Genomic DNA, 24603 nt, shown 5'->3' with positions numbered 1-24603 from the left:
TATACAATACATCCATGCAATAACACTTCATATAATTGTTGTTTACTGCAATACCTTTGCTCGATCTATGTGTTTATGTTAAATATGAAGTTACAAAGCCCAAAATATGTTTTAAGAGTACATTTAATCGAAAAATTGTTGTAGATTAAATAAATGAACAAGTTAAAAAAACTAAACAACAGTTTGAATACTGAGGCCTTCCCAAATAGCCAGAATTGCTTAAGCAGCTCATTTTGGCACGCTAAAGATCGCTGCTCTAATTCGCCTTTTGCAGTAGATAAACAGCATCAAAGTTCTATGTGGGTCTTTCAAACAGCGCCTAAGCAGCTTCCTTATGCCACGATGCCAGGGATTATTTTTCTTTGTGTTTTACTTTCAAGCAAGCGTCATCGATGAAATAAACAACAAGATTTGTTTCGTTTAAACACATATGTATATTTTTTAATCTTTTGTATTGATGAATTACACAAAATTTTACACAATTTACTGATAATTCACAATCACTTCACTCAATATTCATTCTTCATTTAACGAATCTAACTTGTGCAGCAGCAATGAGATTATTGCCGGCGTTTGTCTTTGACACTTTGACAAGAGCCACCTTGAACCGATGTCATGCATTAAAAAGCTATAAAGTTCCACCAAGTTCAGTACCCTTTCTTAACAAGCCTTCAAGTTCCATCATGAACCCTACATATAGTGCTAATCAGCCGCAAAGTTCCAAAGAGTACCATGTGCCTGTTAAAAAGCTCCATAGTTCCGCAAAGTACCGTCTATCTCTTAATCAGCCACAAAGTACGACATCGGACCGATTTTTCGTTAAACAGCTCTAAATCAGCTATAAAGTACGAGCTGGCTATTTGGGTTAGGCCCCTCAAATACGCAGAGTCAGCAAAAATAATTCAGACAATCATAAAAACTTGTTATCCGATTGTCTAGGGCCATTTATATAAAAAAACTAGTTAATTTTGCTAGGTTACAGGACTACACAATTTATTTATTTTTTTAATTCCCATTATTGAAAAGAGAAAGTGGAACATAATGGTCTCACAATCCAATTAAAATGAGGTACTTAGGTCACCCCTAAAGAGACCTATAACCAAACCCATACTGGTCCTGAAACCATCACTTACATCATTACATCACTTTTCATAGTTCAAGAACGGCACATGATAAAATGGCCGTCCTGAACCTGGTTACTGAACCTATGCCGGTCTACGAATCGATACTACTCATACCGGTCTTGGAAACTACCATGAACCAATACCGATACAAAAACTGATTATGAACCCATTCTGGTCTTAGATCTGATCCGGTTCTGGACCAGATATTGTACCCATATCAGTTCAAGAACCTATCATGAACTCATACTGGTCCTAGAACCTATCATGAACTCATAGCGGTACTGAAACTGATACTGAACCCATACCAATACTAGAACTGATCATGAATCTATACCGATCCTGGAACCTATCATACACCCATACCGGTCCTGGAATCGATAATGAACCCATACCGATCCAGAAAAAGCACGTGATTCCATTAGTTATGTATAATAGTACCTGGAACTGTTCCCGATTCGGATTCAGAACGATTCTTGAACACATGGTCTGGTTTTGAAACCGATACAGTTCCAATTTCAATCGACAAACCATATCCGGGATTACATGTGCAGCGTAGGAAATGTGTAAGAAATAGCGTAGGAAATTTAGTAGAATTTGTATAGTGATATAGTGATGTAATAGATAAAAGTTTATTTCCAGCATCGTACCATCAGTATTACCACGAAAACGGTTACAAAAAATTGATTTGAGGATAAGAGAAAAAAAACTTTTATCGACCCTCTCAAAGTTTTGATCTACTTTCGGAAGAAAATATTGAAAGAATATTACATTTTTTTTACAAACATCATCAATGTAGCTATAATGTACATGCTGGTTATTTGAGGTATGGAATACCCGTATGTGCTGGTTGCCAACTTACGTGGTAAAGTTTAAAATAAATCAAAATTAATTATTGAGAGATATTCGTCAAAACTACAATATATGCACCAAAAAATCTGAAATTAAAAGTTGAGAGGCTACGGAAAAGTTCAGGTCAATACAAGCAATGAATCAAACGTTATTGCAGTTTAAAGTTGAAAAAAATACCCGGGTATCCGGTTGCCCACTTAAAGGTTCAGGAAGTTTTAAGGCGCTAATTTTAAGGGAAATAGTTCGAATTATCGTAATTCCGTGCTAACAAATATCAATTACCATTTGTGTGAATTTGAAAGAAGCAAGTCTAATTTACGAACACACAAAATCTTGACGCTTTCAACACACTTGATCACACTCAAAACTACAATTTCAGGTTATTCGAGTACTAATCGAGCAGATATGGAAAAACAATTTCGAGCAAATGTCACTTGGGAAAAAAAAAATTCACTGCTCGATACAGCGGTACGATGATGTGCTTTAACAGCTGTACCGAAACGTCAACGGTCCCCGAAAAGCTTTCTATCGCCGCTGACCTTCACCGCAGACCAAAACAACAGATCCCGGTTTGGCCCGGTACCGGACAGCAGTTTCCCGTGAATTTTCCGGTCTGCAAAGCCCATAACTTTGCGTTTAAAAAAAACCATTAGCTACAGCGTTATGATGGCAGCAACCAAGCGCGCCCTTGCCCTGATCGCCCGCGGTTCGGAGGAGATGGAGCTCGTCATTACCGTCGATGTGCTGCGCCGCTGTAACGTAAGATGCCGTAACACTTGTACTCCTGCTGACTGACCCGTCTCACTTCACCCGTACCACCTTTATCGCACGTTGCAGGTCGAGGTTACCGTTGCGCTGGTGCAGGAGGCGGAGAGCACAGCGGGCGGCAATACCGAGCCGCTCGTGGCCTGCTGCTCCCGCGGCGTTAACGTGAAGGCGGACACCACGCTGCAGGCGTACGTGGAGCAGCAGGCCGCCACCGATGACGGCCTGCCGGATGCCATCATTCTCCCTGGGGGGCTCGAGGGCGCGAAAGCGATGGCCCAAGCGCCGGCGGTCGGCGCACTGCTGGAGCGCCAGGCCCGGGTCGGCAAGCTGGTCGCGGCCATCTGTGCCGCGCCGACGGTGCTGGCCGCCCACGGCAAGCTGTTCGCCGGCCGGCGCCTCACCTCCTACCCGTCCTTCCGGGAGAAGCTGCAGGCGGATGGGTACCGGTGGGAGGAACCGGCGGCCGGCAGTCTCGGGCGGGTCGTACGGGACGAGAACCTCATTACCAGCCTCGGGCCGGCCACCACGTTCGACTTTGGGCTGGCGATCGGGGCGGCACTGGTCGGGCAGGAGGTGGCCGACAAGGTTGCCGCCGGTCTGCTCTACAAGTGAGCGGGCGAAGCAGGGGCCACGGGGGACGAAACGAAATTTTCTATAGTGTGTGTGTGTGGTTGTGAGTGTGCGCGTGTTACTTTTGGGGACAATTAGCGGCGAAGACCAAACATTGGAAAAATGCGATTTTATGAATCAGCTTGGGCTAATTTAAATTTAATTAGTTTTTTTTTGTTGGTTTTGTTTCAATAAGCCAAAACAGAATAATATGATTATCAAACTCAATAAAAAATAAAGCCAGTTTGCAATAGTTGAAATAGTTGTCACACTTAATGTTTAAAATGTGTAAAACTTGCCATAAATTAAATATTTAATGCATAATGCCTACATTTATTTTTAAAAGTTAAAGGCCAGGGATGGGCAACCAACCACCCTGAACAGCAATCAAATAATTCTTTTCATTTTTCTAATGATTTTTGTTCATCAATGTTTCACAATTGAACTCTGAACTAGATTTAAATTCAAATCCATTCTAATCTGTTCAACATTATCACCATACAAATAACTTAATTCACCTTCAACTCTACGGCCTGATACCCGCGGGTATTATTTTCATTTTCAAACTGGACTTATTTGAACTTATTTGAGCTACTTATTTTTCCCGTATCTTTAGGTAATTTAATTCTTATAAAGGGCACATGATACACTTATTTTTTCAAAAATTCCCAATTGTTTTCTTTTTAACATGTTCGTTTGATTCCCCTTGTCTCATAGGCCGGGCGTAGAGAGAGCCCGGGTATACCATACATTTTGTATGAGAAGTGATACTTTTTCATTTTAAAACTTTCATAACTTATGGTTAATATTAAAATTTCAAAATAGGGTTTAATGATAAACACATTAGTCTTATGTGCTTTGTTGAAGAATAGAATAGAATAGAAAATGAATAGAAAAGTAGAAATTATTCATAATTTTTTTTTGAACATGGTTCTCTGTTATTAATTTTTTTCCACAAAAAAATAATAAAAACCCCTTGATATTATTTACATTTGCATTATGTCCTTTTGCTTCCCTCATATTCGATCTCTTTTAATAATATTGCATTTACAAGAAATCCGGCGGAGAAAAGTGTGATAGAATTAGTATTATTCATGAAATTCTATAATTATGAAAGAGTACTTACCAAACGTATGATGTTTGATAGCATAGTAGACATAGAAACAGTATAAAACATAGCATAGAAGCATAGAAACAGTATAAAACAATTGAAAAATGATGTTTTTTAATCATCAGAACAATGTACGGAAAAAGGCACTTTCAATGTATTTGACATAAAACAGCAGTGAAAACATCAATTTAAAAGGCGAGTTGTCAGACTTAAAAAAATATTCAAAAATAGTAAACGTGTCTATAAAAATCCGATATTTTTTTCTCTAAAGTAAATACGACTAATGTGTCCGCATCTTTGTACCAAATTTGAAATTTGAATTTTTTACGCAACAAAAGTTATTGAAGAGTTAATGCGAAAAACAAAAACTTTCCATACCAAAAATGTATCGAAACGTAGAGATGAAGATGTAAATTTGGTCATAGAGCCAACGGTTAAACATTAATCTGGTCTTTTCGAATCGTGGATTCTGCGTAAACTGTGGCCCGAGGACCTCCAACAATGGTTGATCTGCCCTGCCCATACCATACTGTACACTAGCAAAGTCGCGGAATGGAGTGCAAAAGTATGGTGCCGTGGAGATTAACTTCCTCTTCAGCAATATTAACCGTAGTGTTGATCGTTTTCTTCTCGTCTCAAACCGTTTCTTATCAGCAAACAAACAAAAAAGCAAATACAAAAGAAGAAGAGATGCAAATTTTCGTGCACCGTGTAAGGTGCATCGCATTGCCAGAGAGATAGACACACTTGCATTCTCGCTGTCGGGCCGATTACAGTCAGGGACTACATTTGACAAATCAGCTGTTTTCGGCTCCGGCTCGCTGTTGTTCGGGGGTGAGTTTTTGTTGCCACATTTAGGTTGCTCTTGAAATTCAAGCGTATTTTGTTTTCGATTTTCCACTATTTTCTCCAGGCTTTGGTGCATTTATTTTCTCTGGCCGAACTACGATGGGATGGTGAGACGGCGCCGTGTTGTTGGTGTGCTGCATTATGTAATGTGTAAATAAGGCGAACCGGTGTGCCAGTGACAGCAAAGCAGCGTCCAAGGACCACAACAAATCTCCTCTCCCCGTTCCGCGACAAGCGGAAGATGAACCACTGTAAGTATGGGAAGGGGACGAGCACACCCCCGATTACTCCGAGTTTCCTCTGCTTATTCCACTCCCCAGTTCGGAACAATCTGGCCCGGTTCCGGCTGATCACGTTCGATGTGACCGACACGCTGCTGGAGTACGCGGTCCGCCCGGAGCGGCACTACGCCCACGTCATCAACGGCGTGCTGGAGCCGCGGCTCGGGCTTACGCTGCGCGAGGACCAGATTGGCCCCGCGTTCGGGCGCTGCTTCCGGGCGATGAAGCAGCAGTACCCGAACTTCGGGGCCGAGCGCCACCGTCCGACCGGCAGCGAGGAAGGCTGGCGCTGGTGGTGGCGCACGCTGGTCGAGCGCGTGGTAGTGGACGCTGCGGCCACCGGCACCGACCGGCACCAGGCCATCCCGGCGCCGCTCCTGCGCGCCATCGCGGAGCAGCTGATCGACGACTACACGTACGACGGGCGGCGGGTCTGCTGGCGGCAGCGGCCCGGCGTGGACGAGCTGCTGGCCAAGCTGCGCCAGCCGGCCGCTCCCACCCGCACGCTCGGCATCGTGTCCAACTTCGATCCCCGGCTGGAGATCATACTGCGCAACAATGGCATCACACCGGGCGGCCCGGTCGTCGACTTTGTGGTGACCAGCTACGAGGCGCGGGTGGAAAAACCGAGCGCGGCCATATTCGAAGCGGCGCTGCGGCGCGCGAACCAAGTGCACCGGGCGCCGGCTGGGCAGGAGATCCGGCCGGACGAGGCGCTGCACATTGGCAACCTGTGCCGGGAGGATTATGCGGGGGCGCGCAGTGCCGGCTGGTGTGCGCTGCTCGTTAACGTGCCACCGAACGCGAAGAACCGGCAGCTGCTGGCGACCATCCCGAGCGGGCACGTTTTCACCGGGCTGCCGGAGCTGCAGCGGCGGCTGGAGCAGGCGGAGCCGTTAGAATGGTGACGAGAGCGGGAGTACCGAGTAGGGAGTTGTTTTCTTCTTCTTTTTTTGTAAGGATGTACAAATTTGGATACACATTGTAAGAGTGACATGAGGCTCAAATAGGTAGATTTTTGCTAGAATTATATTGTTGTAGCAAGTAAAAGCGGCAAGAAGGACGCAACGATGAAAACGATATATTTTGGGGAGGAATGAAATGTAAAAAATAAAAGCCACACGTTATCCTAATTTGTGTTTTTAGGGTCTGAGTTGCTTCGCGAAACTTCCTGAAGTCATCGTTTGCTTTGGAAATGGTCTCATGTATATTCTGTTCAGGATCTAAAATTTGAACTCGAACATATCTTGGTTTCGGAACTGCTGATATCACATTGTTGGAGCGGAACTGTAATTAAATTGACTTCTGGAAACATTTCTGGAATTGTATTACCTTTCTACAGCCATAAATATGCTGCTTCACCGTGAGGCTATTTTCATATTATGCATCTCGAAATTGTCAACATGTAAAACATTTCAAATTAAAAAAGGCCCATACAAATATTATTTGCTGAGTAAATAGATCAGCAGCCCGTGAGTGTACGAAGAATTTTTTTCTGAAGTTTTTTGATAATCTTGACGTCTCTTGTAATTTCTTCACATGGCGGGAACAGATTCATTTCATTTCTTGGAATTTCCATATCCCAAACAGCCACCCTCGGAACTAGTGGTCGGAGCTCGGAATCGATTCCGGTTTCGTGTTCGGAATCAATTCCGTAGCCGATTTCAATGGTGGAATCCATTCCGATTCCTAGGTCGATGCCGGAGTCGGAATCGACCTAGGAATCGCAATTTGTTCCGGAAACGGAATCAGAATTGACTCCAGAATTGGAATCAGCTTCGCAAATCAGTTCTTGAATTCAAATGAGATTTTTCAGAAGCAAAATCAGTCCTCAAATCTTTATGAGAATTGATAGTTTACCAGTAAATTTGGTTTCTTTGCGGCTATTAGTACGTAGAAACATTAGACCCAAACGATTATGGAGATACTGCAACCGACTCCTATTCCGGAGTCGATTCTGACTCCGAAGTCGATTCCGTAACCAATTCCGGGGTCGATTTCGATTCCGGAAACTGATTCCGGACTTACTATCCAGAATTAATCCCAGACAACTACGGAGCTAGTTCTTTTTTCCCATCACGACTGGGAATACTGGATCAGTTTCTCTGCACATCTATAACCAAAGCTACAACTTTTCTTTCACCACCATCTTGCTGGGAAGGTAAAGGTGTAGCCGAACATTTCATATGAGAGTTTGTTTGATTTCCAAATACAAAAATAAAAATCGTATTTATTACATATTTTTATTTTTTTTTATGGTACCAATTGATTTTAAGTTAATATTGCCAGATTACAGGGCTACGCAACAAAATTTCAAAGATCCCCTTTACTGTTAAGAGTACGCCGAAAAAAGTGGTCTTGGAATTTTATTAAAATGAGGTTCTTAGGTCGACCCCTTATGAGACCTAAAACCCAACCCATAGAGGTACTGGCACCAATACATCACTTTTCCTGGTTCAAGAACTGCACATGATCAAATGTCAGTCCTGAACCTGGTTACTGAACCTATGCCGGTACAGGAACCGATACTGTTCATACCAGTCGAAGACCTCATTAAGCACCCATATCAGTTTTGGAACCGATCATGAACCCATACCGTTGCTGGAACCAATCATGCCTCTATTCCGGACCTAGAACCGATCATGAACCCATAGCGGTGCTGGAATCAATCATTAAGATATAGCTGCCCTGGAACCAATCAGTAACATACTGGTCCTGAGACCTGTCATGACCCATGCTGTTCCTGGGACCTGTTATGAACCCATACCGGTATCGAAACTGATGCTGAACCCATACCGGTCCCGGTCCCGACAGAAATAGCTCCCGATTACATTTATTTTTAAGAACTGTACCTGGAGCTGTTCTGGATTCGATTTCGGAACGATACTTGGACCTGGTTTGGGTATGGAACCGTTACAATCAGTCGTCAAACCATACCCGATAGTTAATGTGCAGCGTAGGAATTAGCGTAGGAAATTTAGTAGAATTGTTACAGTGATTGTGATGATAATTTTAATGTATAATAAATATTTAAAGTGGTTTCACCGGAATGTTATTCTAGTTATTCGGACCAAACAATGCAATCTGTATGGTTTTAGGAAACGGTTTGAGGCTGCACAACTTTTGAAATAGAAACTATAAGTTTAACTACACAAACTACTGTTCATATCATAACAAAATTAATGATTTAATCCCGCTTACTGCATGTATTTCCTAAGCAGAGGGTGGTGGTTATAGAAGTAAAGAGGTGCAAAGAGAAATTAAAAAAATGTACAAGCATTTCACATTTTTGAAAATCTGATTTTTGGATCACATGTTTGGCTAGGTATTGTAAAAATTTGAACCCGATAAGATTGTTAAATAAAAAGTTATTTTGAAATTAATGAACAAAACGGCATTGGAAGGTGGTTTTTTGAAATAAACAGTAATGCAATGGAATCATGACCACCCGGCGATCCCACTGTCAGCCCCTGAAGTTCGAAAACGACTGCTTGGGCGAGCTTTTTCCCCCTGCAAGCTTTGCTTTGACGTTTCTGCAAAAAAACAAAAAAAAAGAAACAACAAAAACACTCACATACACACATTCACTCAGGTGCGTCATACTGTGTGCGAAGCTGGTGGTGAAAATTCAGTCCGACTGGCTGGCTCGATCAATATTTTGCATTTCCTCCGCGACTGCAATCAAAAGTGTTCCCCGTGAAGGGTTTTCCGCAAACGCACGGAAAGGCAAGCAGTGAGCAACGATGGCTGCTATAATAAGCCAGGCCATGCCCGATACGGTGGACGGGGCCGAGATACCCAAGTCGAAACGACCTTCAGGTAAGCGCCCTGGAGCGCGCCCTACCTTCTTTTGTGACATGCGAAACCGTGCTCGTGTCAGCGTGTTTGCGTGTGTGTGTATGATAAGGAGACTTTTTTTTTGTTTTTTGTTCTTGCAGATTCCGCGTTCAAGCAGCAGCGGCTTCCGGCCTGGCAGCCCGTCCTGACCGCTGGCACGGTACTGCCAGCCTTTTTCCTCATCGGCGTGCTGTTCATACCGATCGGTGTGCTGCTGCTGCTGTCGTCCAATTCCGTAAGTAGCCCAGCCCTGGAGCCTGCTGCGTGCCCCGGCCATCTAACACCCCCTTCCTTTTGCACTCTCGCGCCACACAGATTAACGAGTTCGTGTACGACTACACGCACTGCATGCCGGACACGGGCAACCAGAGCTGCGCGGAGCTGATCAGCGCCGCCCCGGGCACGAGCTGCGCCTGCACGATCCACTTCGAGCTGGAGAAGGACTTCCACGACAAGGTGTACCTGTACTACGGGCTGACGAACTACTACCAGAACCACCGGCGGTACGTGAAGTCGCGCGACGACGACCAGCTGCTCGGGCGCCTCTCGCCCATCCCGTCCAGCGACTGTGCGCCGTTCGCGTACGCGGACGACGACGAGCGCGTCCCGATCGCGCCGTGCGGTGCCATCGCCAACTCGCTGTTCAGCGACAAGTTCGAGCTGTTCTCGCAGACGCTCGGCACGCCGGTGCCGCTGCTGCAGACGGAGATCGCGTGGCCGTCCGACCGGCAGATCAAGTTCCGCAACCCGGACGGCGACCTGCGCGAGGCGCTGCGCGGCTTCAGCCGCCCGAAGGCGTGGACCCGCGAGCTGTGGGAGCTGGACGAGACGAACAAGGACAACAACGGCTTCCAGAACGAGGACCTGATCGTGTGGATGCGGACGGCCGCGCTGCCCACGTTCCGCAAGCTGCACCGGCGGATCGACCACTCGCACGAGCACTTCCGGGAGGGGCTGATGAGCGGCAACTACACGCTCACGGTGAAGTACTGTGAGTAATTTCTATATATTAATGAATCCCTGTAGATATATGAATTTTAATGGTTCCATGAATCCTTGAAGATTCATGTATCGTTTGGAATTCATGTATCCTTGAAGATTAATGATTTTTTTGAGATTCATAAAACCTTGGAGTTTCATGAATATTTTGAGATTCTCGAATCTTTGAAGAGTCGATTCAAGATTCGTATCACTCATCACTGAAGATTCATCGGAATGAGTCTCAGCGAAAGATTGATGAAACTCAACCAATTTTCTGTATTTTATTTTTATTTTTATTATTTGCTCACCCGATGCCCCCTCAGCGTATTCGGTGATTGAGTTCGAGGGCACGAAGAAGTTCATCCTGTCGACGACCTCGATTCTGGGCGGCAAGAACCCGTTCCTCGGCTTCGCCTACATCGTGGTCGGTAGCGTCTGTCTCCTGCTCGGCTGCGTGCTGCTCATCATCCATCTGAAGTGCAGCAAATCGTAAGTTTGGGGACTGGACGCTGGGTTTTGATGGTTCGAGTATTCTAACACGCTGCTCTCACATTTCCAGTAACGGCGGCATCAGCAGCGTACATCAACGGTCCTCCTCGCGCCCATAGGAGTTACTGTGCCTGACCGGGGAAGTGAGCGACTCGTTGGGGCTTTGAGTATTAATTTATTGGCCTTCGTCTTTTATTGGATTCCACGTTTGATTGTTGTTACATTTTTTTTCCAATTGCGGATGGGCAGCAGTAGGTTGGTTGTGTTTAGTAACAGTATCAGTTTTGAAATGGTGACCGAATAGTGACGACAAATACGGCGGAAGCTAGGACAATTACATTACGGAGGGGGGTTAAAAGTTGGGTGGGAATTTGTTTCGTTTTTTGGGAGGGTTTTTTTTTATAGAACAATAGAATCGCTAGCATTTTGCACTTGATTCGATCATTACCTTGCCACTATTTATCTATCTATCTCTCTATGCAAGAAGCAGCGGTGTTCTAAAGGGCGTTGTTTGAAGAAGTAATCGCAGGGACGAATGACAGGCAGCAGCGTTAGTGTACAGCTTCCGCACCAACATTACACCTACGGGATAATCTAAAACGCGTTCTTTGCACGTTTTTCTTCACCAATTAGGCCCCGAATCAAATATAGGGGATTTGAGGATAGTAAAAACAAACAAACAAAACAAAAACAAACAAATACATACATAGTATACAGTATAGTATTCTAATAAGTGTCCTTACAGCACGTGTCGGTGTATTTAAATATAATTAAAGTTGAACGTAAGGGGAAAGTGTTGCACGCGTTTCGGTAATAGCTGCCCCCCCCCCAGACCCTCCCATCTTTCCCCTCATCACCCAATTTTTGTGTTTGTTGCGTTACTTCAGGAACAGTGTACGTGTGTACGAATTGTTGATCATCAAATGTTACCAAAACTAGAGAAGAATAGTGATACCCCGTCGCTTACCGCCTAGCGCCTCGGATCGAAAGGCGCACTGTAGGGCCCTGCCTGTGTATAACGCGCCTAGCTGCAGCATGCAGCAGAACAAAGAGCAAGCAAAGCAAAAAAAAAAGAAGATACAAATACTATACCATATATGGAAGCTGTCGTTACTTAAACTAAAGACGAAGCGCTATTCAAGCTCGGGAATAAATATATTTAAATCAAATAATTGAAAAATCAAAAAGTTGTAAAAAAATGTTATTTCCTTCGTTTTGGGCGACGTCTTCGGCGACAACATTTTTGGTTCGTTTAAACAAAAGCGATTCATTTGATTTTGTGTTTCCCGTATCCATAATTTGAACTCTAGACGTAGTGTTAGCCTAGAATGTCCAACGAATGGTTTTATCCTTTTTCTTCACTATTCCACCACGGCAAAATTTCATACCAATTTAATAGACATGAAAAATCGCTCGAAAGCAAAATGCACATGGCTCTGGGTTGCTAAAACGGATGCTCAAAGCCGGAGCGCAAGGCAGCCTGAGGACCCGGATGTTAATTTGATTGGCATTTTGGCCTGAACTGATGCATCATTATTACCTAAATTATTAAATTAATTATTAATAATTATTAAATTATTTAAAAAAAAACACGAAAACAATGAATATGATTCGTTTCTTACGCCAATTTCCGGTCCAGAACTGGGCAAATGGTAATATTCACAAAATATTGCATACATACAAGCGCGTAAGTTTCGGTGCAATTTGTAAATTCTCTAAACAAAACACCAGCGGGAATTGATTAATCTGCGTAAGATATTGATTTAACCTTCTGCTACTTTTTTAACCAGCACTGTATACATTGAGGCTGTAGGACAATGTTGCCATGTTTTGTACAATTCGTCGGTGATGGTACAATGTTCGCCGCGTTTGTTCGCTTCCCCTGCAGCGCATATGGTTGGTAACCGTCCGCACCGGACAGTGTCGAGCCAACTGTCATTTATTGTCGCTCAATTTGACAGTTCATACATGGAAGACTTGAATGGTTGCATGAAATATTTCAGCATTACGTCATTGTAGTGATGAGAAAAATGAAGTTTTCGTCGGAGTCGAAGCTTGCTGGCGCCGATGTTTTCTGGAATCGATTCCGAATAGTAGGTCCGGAATAAGTCTCTAGAATTGATTCCGGAATCGGCTCTCGAATCGGAATTAGTATCGGAATCGGAATCGGTTCCGGAGTCGGCTTCGGAATTTAAATTGTCTCTGAATTCGGCATCTCCATGAGAACAGCCGTTTGGGTCCAATGATGATAGCCGCAAAGAAACGGAATTTACTAGTAAATGATCAATTCTCAGAATGGTTTCTGGACTGATTTCGCTTCCAAAACTTCTTATTTCAATTCAAGAACTAATTCTCTTTCGAGAGCTAATTCCAATTTTGTAGTCAATTCTGATTCCGTTTCAGGAGCAAATTGCGATTCTCAGGTCAATTTCGACTCGGGAGCCAATTCTAGAATCAGAATTTTTGCAGGAATTGCTAGTAAATGAAATAATTTTTAAAAAGTTACTGAATGATAATTCTTTGTTCCTAAAATTTATTTTTACTTGATTATAGCATGAAACTTGTAATTTAAATACAAACGCAGTATTAAAACAAATAAAAATTCAAAAACACAGGTCTTTTTCATATTTTGAACATATATTTCGCTGTTTTTGAAACCAGAAACGAACTTAAAAATAAATCAAACAACAAATTCAGATAGCGATAAGCTATCCGTTTTTGACCAATTCAATATTTGAAAAGTTTTGGGGAAATTATCTTGCGGCCGTAAAATTTTCAGATAAAAACCTTATTACCCTCCTAAGCCAACTAAGCCCTAAAATGCATTCGAATCGCCTTCAAAACCATTTGATGTCAGAAAAGTGCCGTTCATTTGGAATCTGATTACTAGTCACTGTAGTGGCTCTAAGCTCATCACTGGATAGGCTTCAAAACAAGCACTTTCCAGTGTATATGATGTTTTATCAAACGAAGGGGTCTTGATTTTGCTATTTGAATAAAAAATACAAACAAAAGAAATATTAACGAATGAATCACATGCCTCAGTACTACCAATTCATCGAATTCAGCAAATTGTGTTTTTTTTTCTTCAATTTATTCAACGTTCCCCATACGTTGAATAAATTGAAAAAAAAATTGCTGAGTCCTCCTAGGAGACCGGATTCCAAAAGAATGTGACACGCGAGTTTCATCTACCAGGTCCGCCAGTACATTTTATCAACATTTTAACAAGGGATACTCAAAATTGTTTGTTTCAAAAAATATATTTTAAATATGTTGTCCAAATTCTGTTTTAGCCCCAGCAACAACGATGGCAATAAATAAAAAAAGTCATAGGGTAAACGTACTTATAGTGGTGCTAGTACCAATAGTGGTGGTATTGCACGAAAATGCGTCTCATACGATAAATTAACAGTATTTAAGTTAGCTACGATAGTGTGAAATGTTCTCTAGCTTTTAGAGAACAAAGGATTAGCAAAGGATTTAAAATGAAATGGGGCTATTCCGTTTCTTAGTGACCGAAAAATCCATTATTTTGCGAAAGGTATCAACATTTTTCCAAAATCCCTAGGATTTCATAACGACACTCATATTTTTGTTAACGTTCTAAATGACCTCATAACAACGCAATTATTAGTTTTTTAACATAATTGTTATCAAATGATATTGTTTTATACAAATTCATTGGCTTTTGACCATATTTACGTATTTTTAAGTGTTTTTTACGATAGTGCCATTATAGGTACACCAAACAGGCATGTTCCTTTAGTGGTCCTAGTTGTAAAATCAATAAAAACAGGTAATTTTAGATATTTTTCGACAACATTTTTGACATGTCGCACTGTTTTCATTAAAATAAGCAACAAAAATGAGTTTTCTGTAAATAATTTACCAAACAAAGGCCAAAATTCGCTTATTTGGCTGAGTGAAAAATAGACTTCAAAGCAAGCAAACTCTTCTGGGTGTGGGTTGACGACAGGTGTAATTCAGTACTTTAGTCAATATTTTCATCAACCAAATTCATACATTTTTTACGATTAAATTACGAAAGAAATCATTATTATCGCAGTAATCCTTGCTATTCATACGAAAACAGCTTCAAAACTAAGTTCCATTGATATTATACACTATTTTTGAGGTATCTTTGTTTACCACCGCTATAGGAACACAATACGACGACTATAGGAACCATACCACCATTATAGGTACAACGAAGCAATCACAAAAATATGTATTTTTTCGTTAATTTGATGTGTTTCATGGTAAAAATGGTTATGATTGCGAAGATAAAACATATTCCAACTTTTATGTGTTAAAATATTCAAAAATTGTCCTTCCTGACACTTTAAATCCATTAGAATACATCTGTACCACCACAAATTGCACCAATATTGGTACATTTACCCTACCAAGGAACATAAAAGTTTAGCAAAATCCCGAAACAACGTGAATTTTTCCAGTGAACGTACCGAGCTATATGTTGCTGTGAAACACCTTCTCGGTGGGGTATATGTCCACAATCCTTATAACATGCCGACCTCCACCACTATCAGGATTTAAGGTTTGCCGTACAGTTCAGCATGCTCCTGATTCATCCTTCGCCTCAACACTTCATGCTCGAACACACAGCCATAAATGATCTGGAAGGTTGCGTCGTTCAAACAAAACTCATGCCCATAGAGGACCACTGGGCGTCTCCAGATGTTGCTGCTGACGTCGTTGTGACGACCTGTGATAGCAGAACTCGTCTAGCACCCTCAAATTGTCACCATGCACTAAAAAGCTGCCTCCCAATTGGGGTATATCAAGGGTTGATCCTTCAGCAAACAGGTACTTCGTTTTCGCAATGATTTTAATTCCAATTCATTGGGGACTCTAACTCCCAGGAAAGTGATTCCGCTATGGTATCGTAGGCCGCCTTGAAGTGTGCAGGAATCTGGTAGTTTAGGCACTTCTAAAGGTTCTGCACATTTTGTCGCTGGTGTATTTACCTTAGACAGACCCAACAAGCATACAGAGTAGGATATCGAACAGGATCTTATAGGCCCTACTACGGGATAGAGGTTTGGAGGAGAGCCCTATAAATTTACATCCATAAACAGTAAAAAGCAACGAAAGTTCATAAATAGAACTGTAGTCTCGAAACAGTGTCGGTGTAAATTGAATGCTTTTTGTCTGAAGTTCCACTTTTCCACACCAAACTGATGACTCTGGTTCTGGAAATCCCAATCCGACTTCAGCTCAAAATTGTATTTAATTCCGCAATTTCGACCGAGTCCCAACGAGTCTGGATCTGCATCGTTCTGTAACAAAATGATTTGATTTTAAAACTATTAACTTATATAGCTTAAACACCGCGATACGTTTGTTTACAGTTCATTAGCCAAATAGGTTCAAATTTTATTCCATCAACTGATTTCTACACATACGAGATCGTTTGTTACACACATTCCCACACGCACGAGCGCGATCGTGTGGCTTCATACAATCATCCATTGTCATCTTCATTCCCACCCGCCAAACATTCCGGTGCTTCCGGGTTCTGGTTCGTACTTGTAATCTTTAAAGTGTAGTGTGTGTGTATGTCACTAGTATTCATTGCATTTTGTGTGTGTGTGTGTAATGTACCAATCCTGTCCAAGCAAACTACCCTACGGGAGATCAAATTAACCAAACAGCACACTTTATAGTCAGCATTCTCGTCCTGTAGTGTTTCTTCGCTAGGTATTTCATACTTTAGTGTCACAAAAAAAAAAAACTCACACATACATCTATATAAATATATAAATCAATCTGTGTAGAGCTTTGCTTCTAAAAAAATCATTTTGTATTTCTCACTCCCTGGTTTTCGGGGTTCTTTATGGTAGCTTTATTATACGGAAATTGGAGAACGACTAGCAACATAATCGATATGATGTTTATTTAAAAAAAATCAACCCTTGTCTCAGTGCATGGATTCCTACAGTATCTATGGCCTCTTTTGAAGGAATGATTCTTTCATATTTTTTTGAAAATGAAATGGAATAATTAAGCTCATGTAATGAAATTGTCAAAGTAAAGCTACCATACGTTTTAAAATGATCTGCACTGCATTATGCATTTGCCCCCTTTTTCGCTTTACAGAACGTTGCAGGATTAAGGTAATTAAACATAAGCCAACCAACACTGTTTGTGGTCTGCTGCTCGTCGCTAGATGATTCCGCGCGGAGCACCAAACTACACTAGCGATTCATCTGTGTCTTCATTCGCTTTCTTCACTTTTCAGCTGACCGTATGCTCCCTCCCGAATTTGAAGAATAATAAAACTAACAAGAATATATATATGGTCTATCAAGAGCCACACTCTTAGCGCCATTTGCTTGAAAAGTTCACCAGTTCAACATCCGGCTCCCTAATCTAGTTCATCCCAGCTTGCCCTTACTTTTCGCACTCCCCTCCGCTAGCGTCACCTTTGCTATTGGCTCTGTTTTCCCAATCGTTTTGATTACTTTTGTTTTCTTCTCCGTACAGGTAAGGAAGGTACAATGTATACATAATCACAACAAAGATCCTTACCCCCTTTCCCTTACAAGGGTTAGTATGCAAGCGCATCAATCCGTAATCTTCCTCTGCTCGCTTGTGATTTAACAACAGTTTCTTGTTCGATTTGCGCCTTCCATTACCACCGTTCTCTCCTTCGCTTTGCATCGCCGCACATTCCAGGGAAAGGGGTTTGATCGATAATTGAGGGCAATGTTTAACAAAATTTGACTCGCTTCTTATAAAAATATACGAACCTTTCATCTAATCTGTTGTTTGCAATTTGTAACTGCTTGTTTTTTTTCTTTTAAACTTGTTTTCGTTTTCGTTAGCATCTCTGTCGCAGCAGCTTTAGGTGTTTTGTGTGCCACTTTTTTACAGCTCTGGTTGACTTGCATTGTGTGTTGTTGTATGCTGTGTGTTTGTGTATATACGTATGTTTTATGCATGTCCGGTCTATGCAGGAGATTGTATGCATACACCAGTGTGTTGTTGGTAAGTTCTTTGTGCTTTGCTTAACACAAAATTCAGCGTAACTTATTCTACGGTAAAATATAAACTTTTTGTTTTTTTTTTTTTTTTTTTATACACACTTTTTGCTTTTTCCTTTTTACACATTGTACATGTACGGGTGAGTGTGTGTCTGTATGCGGCAGGCGGATGAGGGGATTCTTTTCTCTTTCGTTTGCGCGTCTACTTGCTGTTTCAATTTTGTACGAAAATTGTTTCGCCTTTGCTATTTACTTTTTACGTTTTACTGTACGCTTGCTAAAATGTTGTTTTCCTTCCTCGTGCCTCTCGGCTTGCCGTTCTCGGTCCGTGTTTATAGTAATATTTGAGTGTGTTGTTTTGGTTTTGTTTTACCTTTATTTAATAAATGTATTACTTTCTTCATTTTACCGCCTGCTGCGACAAACTAGATGCTACATGCAGATTTGAATGCGTAAGAATAATGATTACAATGGGAATGGTTTTTCTTTTTTGTTAATTTCTTCTATGCACTGCCTCACGTGTGTCATACTATGTTTATTTTATTTTCATTTACTCGTGTTTGCTTTTACTTTGTTATTTTTTTTGTTTTCCTTCTTTCTTCTGTTGCATTTCTTGTTGCGATAAACTGTCACTGTGTTGTCTGGATGACTTTCTTCTCCACAGGACGTTTGTTTTGCGATGAGTTTTGCAATGATAGTGAGCGTTAAGCGTTGCTTCCAAAACGCTTCAATAACTGTCCAGACGCGTTGAGCGCGGTAAAACATATCCCACCCAGCACGGTGAGTGTACTAAGCGACTGTACTCGCTCCTAGTAATTGTGAGTGACTCGTTCGTCTCCTACTTATTGTTTTACGCTCGCATGGCACCGGTTCGCTTTTTTGTTTTCATTTCTTCTTTTTTTTGTACCACTCTATTATTTTTTTTTTGCATTACAGTGATTTGTTTGAGATGTTTCCGTTTTCCATTATTCCGGCACTCACTTTACTCACCTTGGTTCCCGTGTCTCGGCAGGCAAATGGCACTCGCTCGTCTGCTTCAAGAGATCACGCTATCGCCAATGTATTCGGGGTGATATGTAATTGAGTGGACATGCATGCACATGTATGAACGCATGTGTGTTTGTGCGTTTACATTACTGTATGAGTATCGGTTATGGCTTTATGATTTATTTATCAAGTAAGAATGAAGGTTTGGCTTCAATGTTTCAACGTTTATTCTTATGGTTTGCGCGCACTCTCTCTCTCTCTCTGTCATACCGATCGCCTTCGCCATTTAACATTGGTTATACATTTCATTTCTTTGCGTGTGTTTATCTGTCTATTAGTTGTACAAATAAAAAAAGAGAGGGGGCGGGAGACATTGTTTTACGTTTACGTTTTGTTTTATTTGTGTGTTTGTGGCGCGAAGGAAACGGTCGCTCTCTGTGGCAGGCAGTGTTATGTTTTCTTGTGTGTTCCCCCATTTCCGCACAGCTCTGTGTGCCTGTGGTGCATCACTCCAATAGTGCAGTTCTTTAGTGTGTTTGTGTGTGTGTGTATACTGTACGACTGGCTTGAGACATTCTGCTGTGGGGCCTGTAGTCAATACGTATGATGTGTCTCGTTTGAATTCTTTCAGAGCTCTATCTCTGTATAGACTGTGGATTGTTGTTTGAACATCTTGATCTTATTATTTTTTCTTACTATTCTTAATGGGGGGGTGGGTTGTAAGGTCTTTTTTTTTAATTTTATTCTATGTTTTAATTTACGTTTCAAAAGAAAGTAATTATTTTGAAGACATTTTCTCTGTCCTCCAGCTCCAGCAGTTTTGCAAAACGCAAAAAGAATATTGCAGCAACGGACGAATTCGTAAAAACAAAATAATAATTTATCCCCCAACAAACAGAACTAAATCTAGTGTCCTATTTCACTCCATCCACACACGTTTTTATGCTACACGCATTGTTTTACATTACAAATCGACTATTATATGGATTGTATTGCTATCTTGTGCAATAAAAAAAAAACAATATTGTGCCTTCATATTATTAGTATCAAAAGCATTCGAAAGTACAACCAACCCCGAGACAGGAAACCAGCGAAATTTCAAATGCATATTTCACAAAAATGCATTTTAGTATGATGTCATAAAAAAAAGTACAATGAATACTAAGAGCTACACTAATCTCAGCGAGAGCTATCTATGCACAACCTAATGTAATAATTCTCTTCAATGTTTTGTGTGAGTTCGCACAGACGCACCTTGACGGCTATAAATCGGTTACAACTGTTGTAAATCGTTAAACAAACTACTCACCGAAATCAAAAGATTAGTCGTCAGAAAGGATCGAAAAAAAAAAGGGAAATATTCCTAGTAGTTACCCAGATACTACTGTTTAAACAACTACTACTACTACCAGCGACAATCGTAACTGTTTGCTCCAAATGGTCCAAAACTTTGGTTTGTATTAGAGAGAGTGTGTGTGTGTGTAGTTTTTCTTTACCTTTTATTTTTCTCGGCAATCTCGGCTCTATATGCTCTCTCATCTCTAAATTCTTCGATGTTTTATTTTGTGTCTGTATCTGGCTACTTCGTTTTCATCGCATACATTGTCCCTCCGAAAACAGTGTATTTGAATTGTTGTTTTGTTGTTGCTGTTGCTGTATTTGTTGGGTGTCTTCTTTCCCAAATGCTCGGTTACGGTTAGCTGTGGTTTGAACATCGATTTCCATCTCATCATTTTTGCTTATTTTTTTTTTCAATCGTCTGGGTTGCTTTTATCGTGACCTTTAATCTGTCGGGCTCTAACGTTTCACTCTCCAAAATCGCAAGTAGTTGGGATGCTACGGACAAAGTACTGGAGGAGTTCCCTATCCGTCTTAGTCTGCTATTATTTATTCATGTTTTATTTAAGTTGTCTCGTTTTGTATAAACTCACCTCGAGCAAAAAAAAAAAGGAGCAAAACGAGACTCACTTTGCTTTCATTTTAATTATTTTGTTGTTTCCTTCTCTTTTACTGATACATAACACGATACTAACTAGCAATCGGAAGCCTCCGGTGGCTTCAATATTGTTTTAAATAGTTCAAATACATTTCAAATACGTTTGTAAAAACATGGTGGGCATTCATGTATTGTTAGCGTATCCGCTGCCGGCCCATCTGGCGCCGTCAAGTTCGAAAAACAAAACAGAAAATTACATTCTAGCATGCATTTTCACTCGCGGAGCAGGTGTTCTACCCGAGCAAGGTTTCATTGACGGTTCTCAAACGCGATACAACTTTGAACTGTAATGATCAAAGTTACGTTGCTCTCTGCTGGGCGTAGCACGAGCTACACGATCATTCCAAAGACGTACACAACACAGGCTTGGGCTAGGGTATAGCCAGCTCCTACTAGGATGGGAATCGAATCGCGCCCGCTCTTTGTAGGAGACGGCGTATCTACCTTGAGGAATCCAGTCGGTCGACTCCCAATGTTCAGTTTATTGTTTGTAGACATTCAGACACCCTGTGACATAGCAATATTAAACATTATTCTTACATGTATCGCCTGCTTAGCTCTAGCTCTTTTTCCGCATTGAGCTTTGGACAATTCAATGTTTAAATTCTTGTACGTAGGTATTGCCAAAACGAAACTAGTCACGCTTCTCAAAGTAAATTTCAGCTCAACACTCAACGTCAGCACATGCATCGTTTGCTACTCTTGTCTCTTGTTTGAGCAAATCATCCAAAAACCAAACTTGACTCCAAAACTTCAAACGTGGATATTGCTTTCGCTCAACTTCTCATCCAACAATGACAGTGACTCGGGAAAGTTTGGATTGGTTCGCGGAGTTTTGATGCTCAGCAAGATTGGGGAAACAGCATCCAACCGATGCCGTGTGACGGGAATAGTATGGCATTTGAAGTTAGTTGGCTGCTTTTAGTCGTCTATTTGCTCTCGGATTTGTTTGATTTCTCTGAACGGAAAACACCCTTTCTACCAGGCGACCCTTGCCAGCCTTGCGTTTGTTTCAAACACGTTTGGTGTAAATAAAATTTTCAAGTTTCATAACTGTATATATATTTATATAATATGTATATAATATATATGTCTTGTGTCATGTGTGTATGTGTTTTATAGTTTTCATTACGGCTTCGCGTTCGTCGATTTCATTGAAAATTGCCTCATAAAAGTTTGTGGAGAGAAAACAATGAATGCAATAGGAAAAAAAAGTATCAGAAATAAATAAATAAAAACCCATCCCCTACAGATAGGAGCGTTTGAAGTTTTGGTCGTATTGGGAACTCCTTTTGGAAGGTTTTTTTTTTTTGTTCTGGCAGCTTCCCAACGTTGGCAAAACGCTCCAAATGCAGCCGCTCCTACACGGGCTAGCATTTTTTCACTCACTTTGTTCGGTTTTTCGTTTCGAAAATTGAGAAATGAATTCGAACACGCACTGTTCGACTCCCGCTTTGCGCACTTGCTGCTTTAAACTTACCGTTAAAAATAGAAAACAAAATCAACATAAATAAAATATCTCATCTCGATTAATCATAACTAGATCGTTTCCGAATTTTGGATTGAGCTTTCAATACACTCCTGCTTTGGTTTCTCTCCCACTCTTTGTGTCCACCTCCATCCCGCGTAAAGTCGTATTGTATATCCGTGTAAGTAACCTGGCGGTACGCTATCGTGTATACGAACTATTGCATGCACAAATTCTTAAGTTAAGTAAAACAAAAAGTCGAAAAACTGTAACTGTCCCCTTTTATGCAGTGTAGACGCTACTCGGCACGGGCTGGGAAGGAAAAACGGTCGTTTTCTCTTAGCCTGTAAGTAAATCTTAGCCTGTAAGCCTGTAAGTAGGGGGTCTGGGGCCTTCGACTCAGCGCTCCGTGTACTTAACCGGGCAGACGGTAGTGTGCACTAGCGGAGCAAACGGAGCAGGCAGCACCTGTTCGCCGGGGGCAATAATCTAAAAACACAGCAAACCAGTCCAGCGCGTGGTATCGTGTCATTGGGAGTTGAGGGGTCGCGCTGGATTTTAGGGCAATAGTTATGCGGAAACGGTAAAATGTGTATAATTCATGCTTCGTTTCGTGTATAAAGTTTCAGTTAAATTTGTGTACGCGCGCGCTCTGTCTATTTTTTCTTCTTAAAAACGCGCTCTGCCTCCATTTAGTTCGATTGATCTGCTTCCTCTGTCTCGCAGAGGACTCTTACTTTTACTTTACGTAGTTTTCGAAAAAGGGAAGTAAAATTCTTGTAAAAAATCTTGGGAATGAGGAGGGAAGTAAATACACTTCTCAAACAAATCACCGCGATGTTGTTTACTTGTTTTAGTGTCGCCACCTGCTGCCACTGGCCTCAGAACTTCCATGTATAAGGTTTGCCAACAGTGTTCGGTAGAGCTGTCACATTCTTCGCCAAATGTTCAAATAATCGCCATTTTATCGCTTGATCGTGGTCGTCTGGAGTTTTGGGGTATGCATTACTTTTGAAGGATGAGAAATCGCTTGCTTGTGATTTGCTGCTTGTACTTGATAAAGAACATTCAACCATGAATTAATATACTGAGCTGATATTTCTCATCTCTCTCTCTATATTATCTCTTCCTTACCCTCTGCCTCTCTCTCTCTCTCTCTCTCTCTCTCTGCGTTGTTTAAATATTTCATGGAACCACTTAGCTTCGCATTTCTCAACATCTCAAAAATCTCAGCAACTGTGAAGATAGGCCAACCGCGCTTACTCCAGGCGTGCCTTGTAGGTTGTCTTCCAGACCTCCGCTAGCGTGACGGCACTGTGGAAGCGGTGGAAGATGCACAGCGGCAGGGTAACGCGCTGGATCAGCGACCAAGCAATGAAGCCGTAAAAGTCCAATTGCACCTGGGATCGAGAAAGGGTTCAAGATGAAGGTGATGTTAACCGCTCCCAAAACAACAACAATAACCACCGAAAAGACCCTCAATCAAGGCCTCAACGCCGCTCCTACCCAACACTTACCGGGTTGGCGAATACCTTCTGCGCCTCGAACGTGTAGATGGCGAACATGGAGATGTTGCAGATCAGCAGGAACGTTACAATCTGGCGGCCGGGCTTGATGCGATCGTGCTCGGGCAGGTGCACGCGGCGGCGCGACACGTCCGCAATGAACAGCAGCTGTATGACGACCTGCACGACCGCGACGATCCCGGTCACCATGACCAGCAGGTTCGGCTCGCTCTCGAACGCGTTCAGCGAGCCGGCAATCACGCTGAAGGTGGAGTACACGAACAGCCCGAACGCGGAGATGCGGAGCAGTATGTCGTTCAGGTTGCTCTGCTCCTCGCAGCGGAACTTGAGGTTTTGTACGCTGTGAAAAGAGCATGAAGGGTGTTATTGCGGAAGTGGACAGGACCGTGCATGAAGCAATTACCGAATGAAGCCAATTATGATAGCGAAGATGGCCAGTGCCATGAGGGCGCAGTGCGACACGTCCGCCAGGTAGATCGCGAGCAGCGATAGCTGCGGATGTCTCACCAGCACGAAGAACAGGATCAGACAGATGAGCGAGCCGACGAGCAGTAGCAGTCCGAAGAAGAGTCCCTTGGAGGCGCCCACGCAGTCGACGCGGCCGGTGCGTGCCTGCTGGGCCATGACGACAGCGCGGCGCGACAGCATCACCTCCAGACGGTGCTCCAGATCTTCCTCATTGGTGAACCTGGGCAAAGCGAAATGTACGAAAGTTTAG

At 42.1% G+C, this 24603-nt stretch overlaps 4 protein-coding genes across 14 annotated transcripts in view; 3 read left to right on the top strand and 1 right to left on the bottom strand.

The window, feature by feature from the left end:
* The first annotated feature begins 2460 nt into the window (after window positions 1-2460).
* Window positions 2461-3603, top strand: LOC121596051 (protein dj-1beta-like). The gene is made up of 2 exons (XM_041920645.1): window positions 2461-2732; window positions 2811-3603. Exons 1-2 carry the CDS (start codon window positions 2637-2639, stop codon window positions 3351-3353), a joined length of 639 nt encoding a protein of 212 aa, XP_041776579.1. The 5' UTR covers window positions 2461-2636; the 3' UTR covers window positions 3354-3603.
* Window positions 3604-4752: 1149 nt separating this feature from the next.
* On the top strand, window positions 4753-6724 carry LOC121596041 (rhythmically expressed gene 2 protein-like). 2 transcript variants are annotated; one of them, XM_041920634.1, is made up of 4 exons: window positions 4753-5026; window positions 5116-5295; window positions 5375-5561; window positions 5631-6724. In XM_041920634.1, exons 3-4 carry the CDS (start codon window positions 5552-5554, stop codon window positions 6497-6499), a joined length of 879 nt encoding a protein of 292 aa, XP_041776568.1. In that variant the 5' UTR covers window positions 4753-5026; window positions 5116-5295; window positions 5375-5551; the 3' UTR covers window positions 6500-6724. The 2 variants fall into 2 exon arrangements, with proteins under 2 accessions (XP_041776568.1, XP_041776558.1); XM_041920624.1 differs by having other exon boundaries at window positions 4753-5295.
* Window positions 6725-9165: 2441 nt separating this feature from the next.
* Window positions 9166-11944, top strand: LOC121595298 (cell cycle control protein 50A). The gene is made up of 5 exons (XM_041919191.1): window positions 9166-9410; window positions 9530-9663; window positions 9744-10419; window positions 10733-10898; window positions 10969-11944. The coding sequence occupies exons 1-5, from the start codon at window positions 9335-9337 to the stop codon at window positions 11015-11017; spliced, it is 1101 nt and encodes a 366-aa protein (XP_041775125.1). The 5' UTR covers window positions 9166-9334; the 3' UTR covers window positions 11018-11944.
* A 4322-nt stretch (window positions 11945-16266) lies between these two features.
* Window positions 16267-24603, bottom strand: part of LOC121599358 (proton channel OtopLc) — a 37185-nt gene continuing 28848 nt past the window's right edge. For 9 of the 10 annotated variants that reach the window (XM_041927113.1, XM_041927105.1, XM_041927097.1 and 6 more), the window contains 3 exons: window positions 24289-24573; window positions 23877-24225; window positions 16267-23759 (listed from right to left, as the gene is read on the bottom strand). In XM_041927113.1, the coding sequence (XP_041783047.1) occupies window positions 23619-23759; window positions 23877-24225; window positions 24289-24573 (775 nt within the window). In that variant the 3' untranslated portion in view covers window positions 16267-23618. The remainder of the gene's footprint in view (window positions 23760-23876; window positions 24226-24288; window positions 24574-24603) is intronic. The other variant, XR_006005666.1, reaches the window with a different exon arrangement.

Source organism: Anopheles merus, chromosome X, assembly GCF_017562075.2.
Source record: "Anopheles merus strain MAF chromosome X, AmerM5.1, whole genome shotgun sequence".
Classification (NCBI taxonomy): domain Eukaryota; kingdom Metazoa; phylum Arthropoda; class Insecta; order Diptera; family Culicidae; genus Anopheles; species Anopheles merus.
This window is presented reverse-complemented; position numbering and strand designations above follow the sequence as displayed.

What these genes read in the sequence shown, in the direction of transcription:
- LOC121596051 (XM_041920645.1), top strand. Translation starts at nt 2,637, where the DNA reads ATGATGGCAGCAACCAAGCGCGCCCTTGCCCTGATCGCCCGCGGTTCG. An exon ending in ATGTGCTGCGCCGCTGTAAC is followed by an intron (nt 2,733 to 2,810) that starts GTAAGATGCCGT and finishes CGCACGTTGCAG; the next exon opens with GTCGAGGTTACCGTTGCGCT.
- LOC121595298 (XM_041919191.1), top strand. Translation starts at nt 9,335, where the DNA reads ATGGCTGCTATAATAAGCCAGGCCATGCCCGATACGGTGGACGGGGCC. An exon ending in TGCTGCTGTCGTCCAATTCC is followed by an intron (nt 9,664 to 9,743) that starts GTAAGTAGCCCA and finishes CGCGCCACACAG; the next exon opens with ATTAACGAGTTCGTGTACGA. An exon ending in CACGCTCACGGTGAAGTACT is followed by an intron (nt 10,420 to 10,732) that starts GTGAGTAATTTC and finishes ATGCCCCCTCAG; the next exon opens with CGTATTCGGTGATTGAGTTC.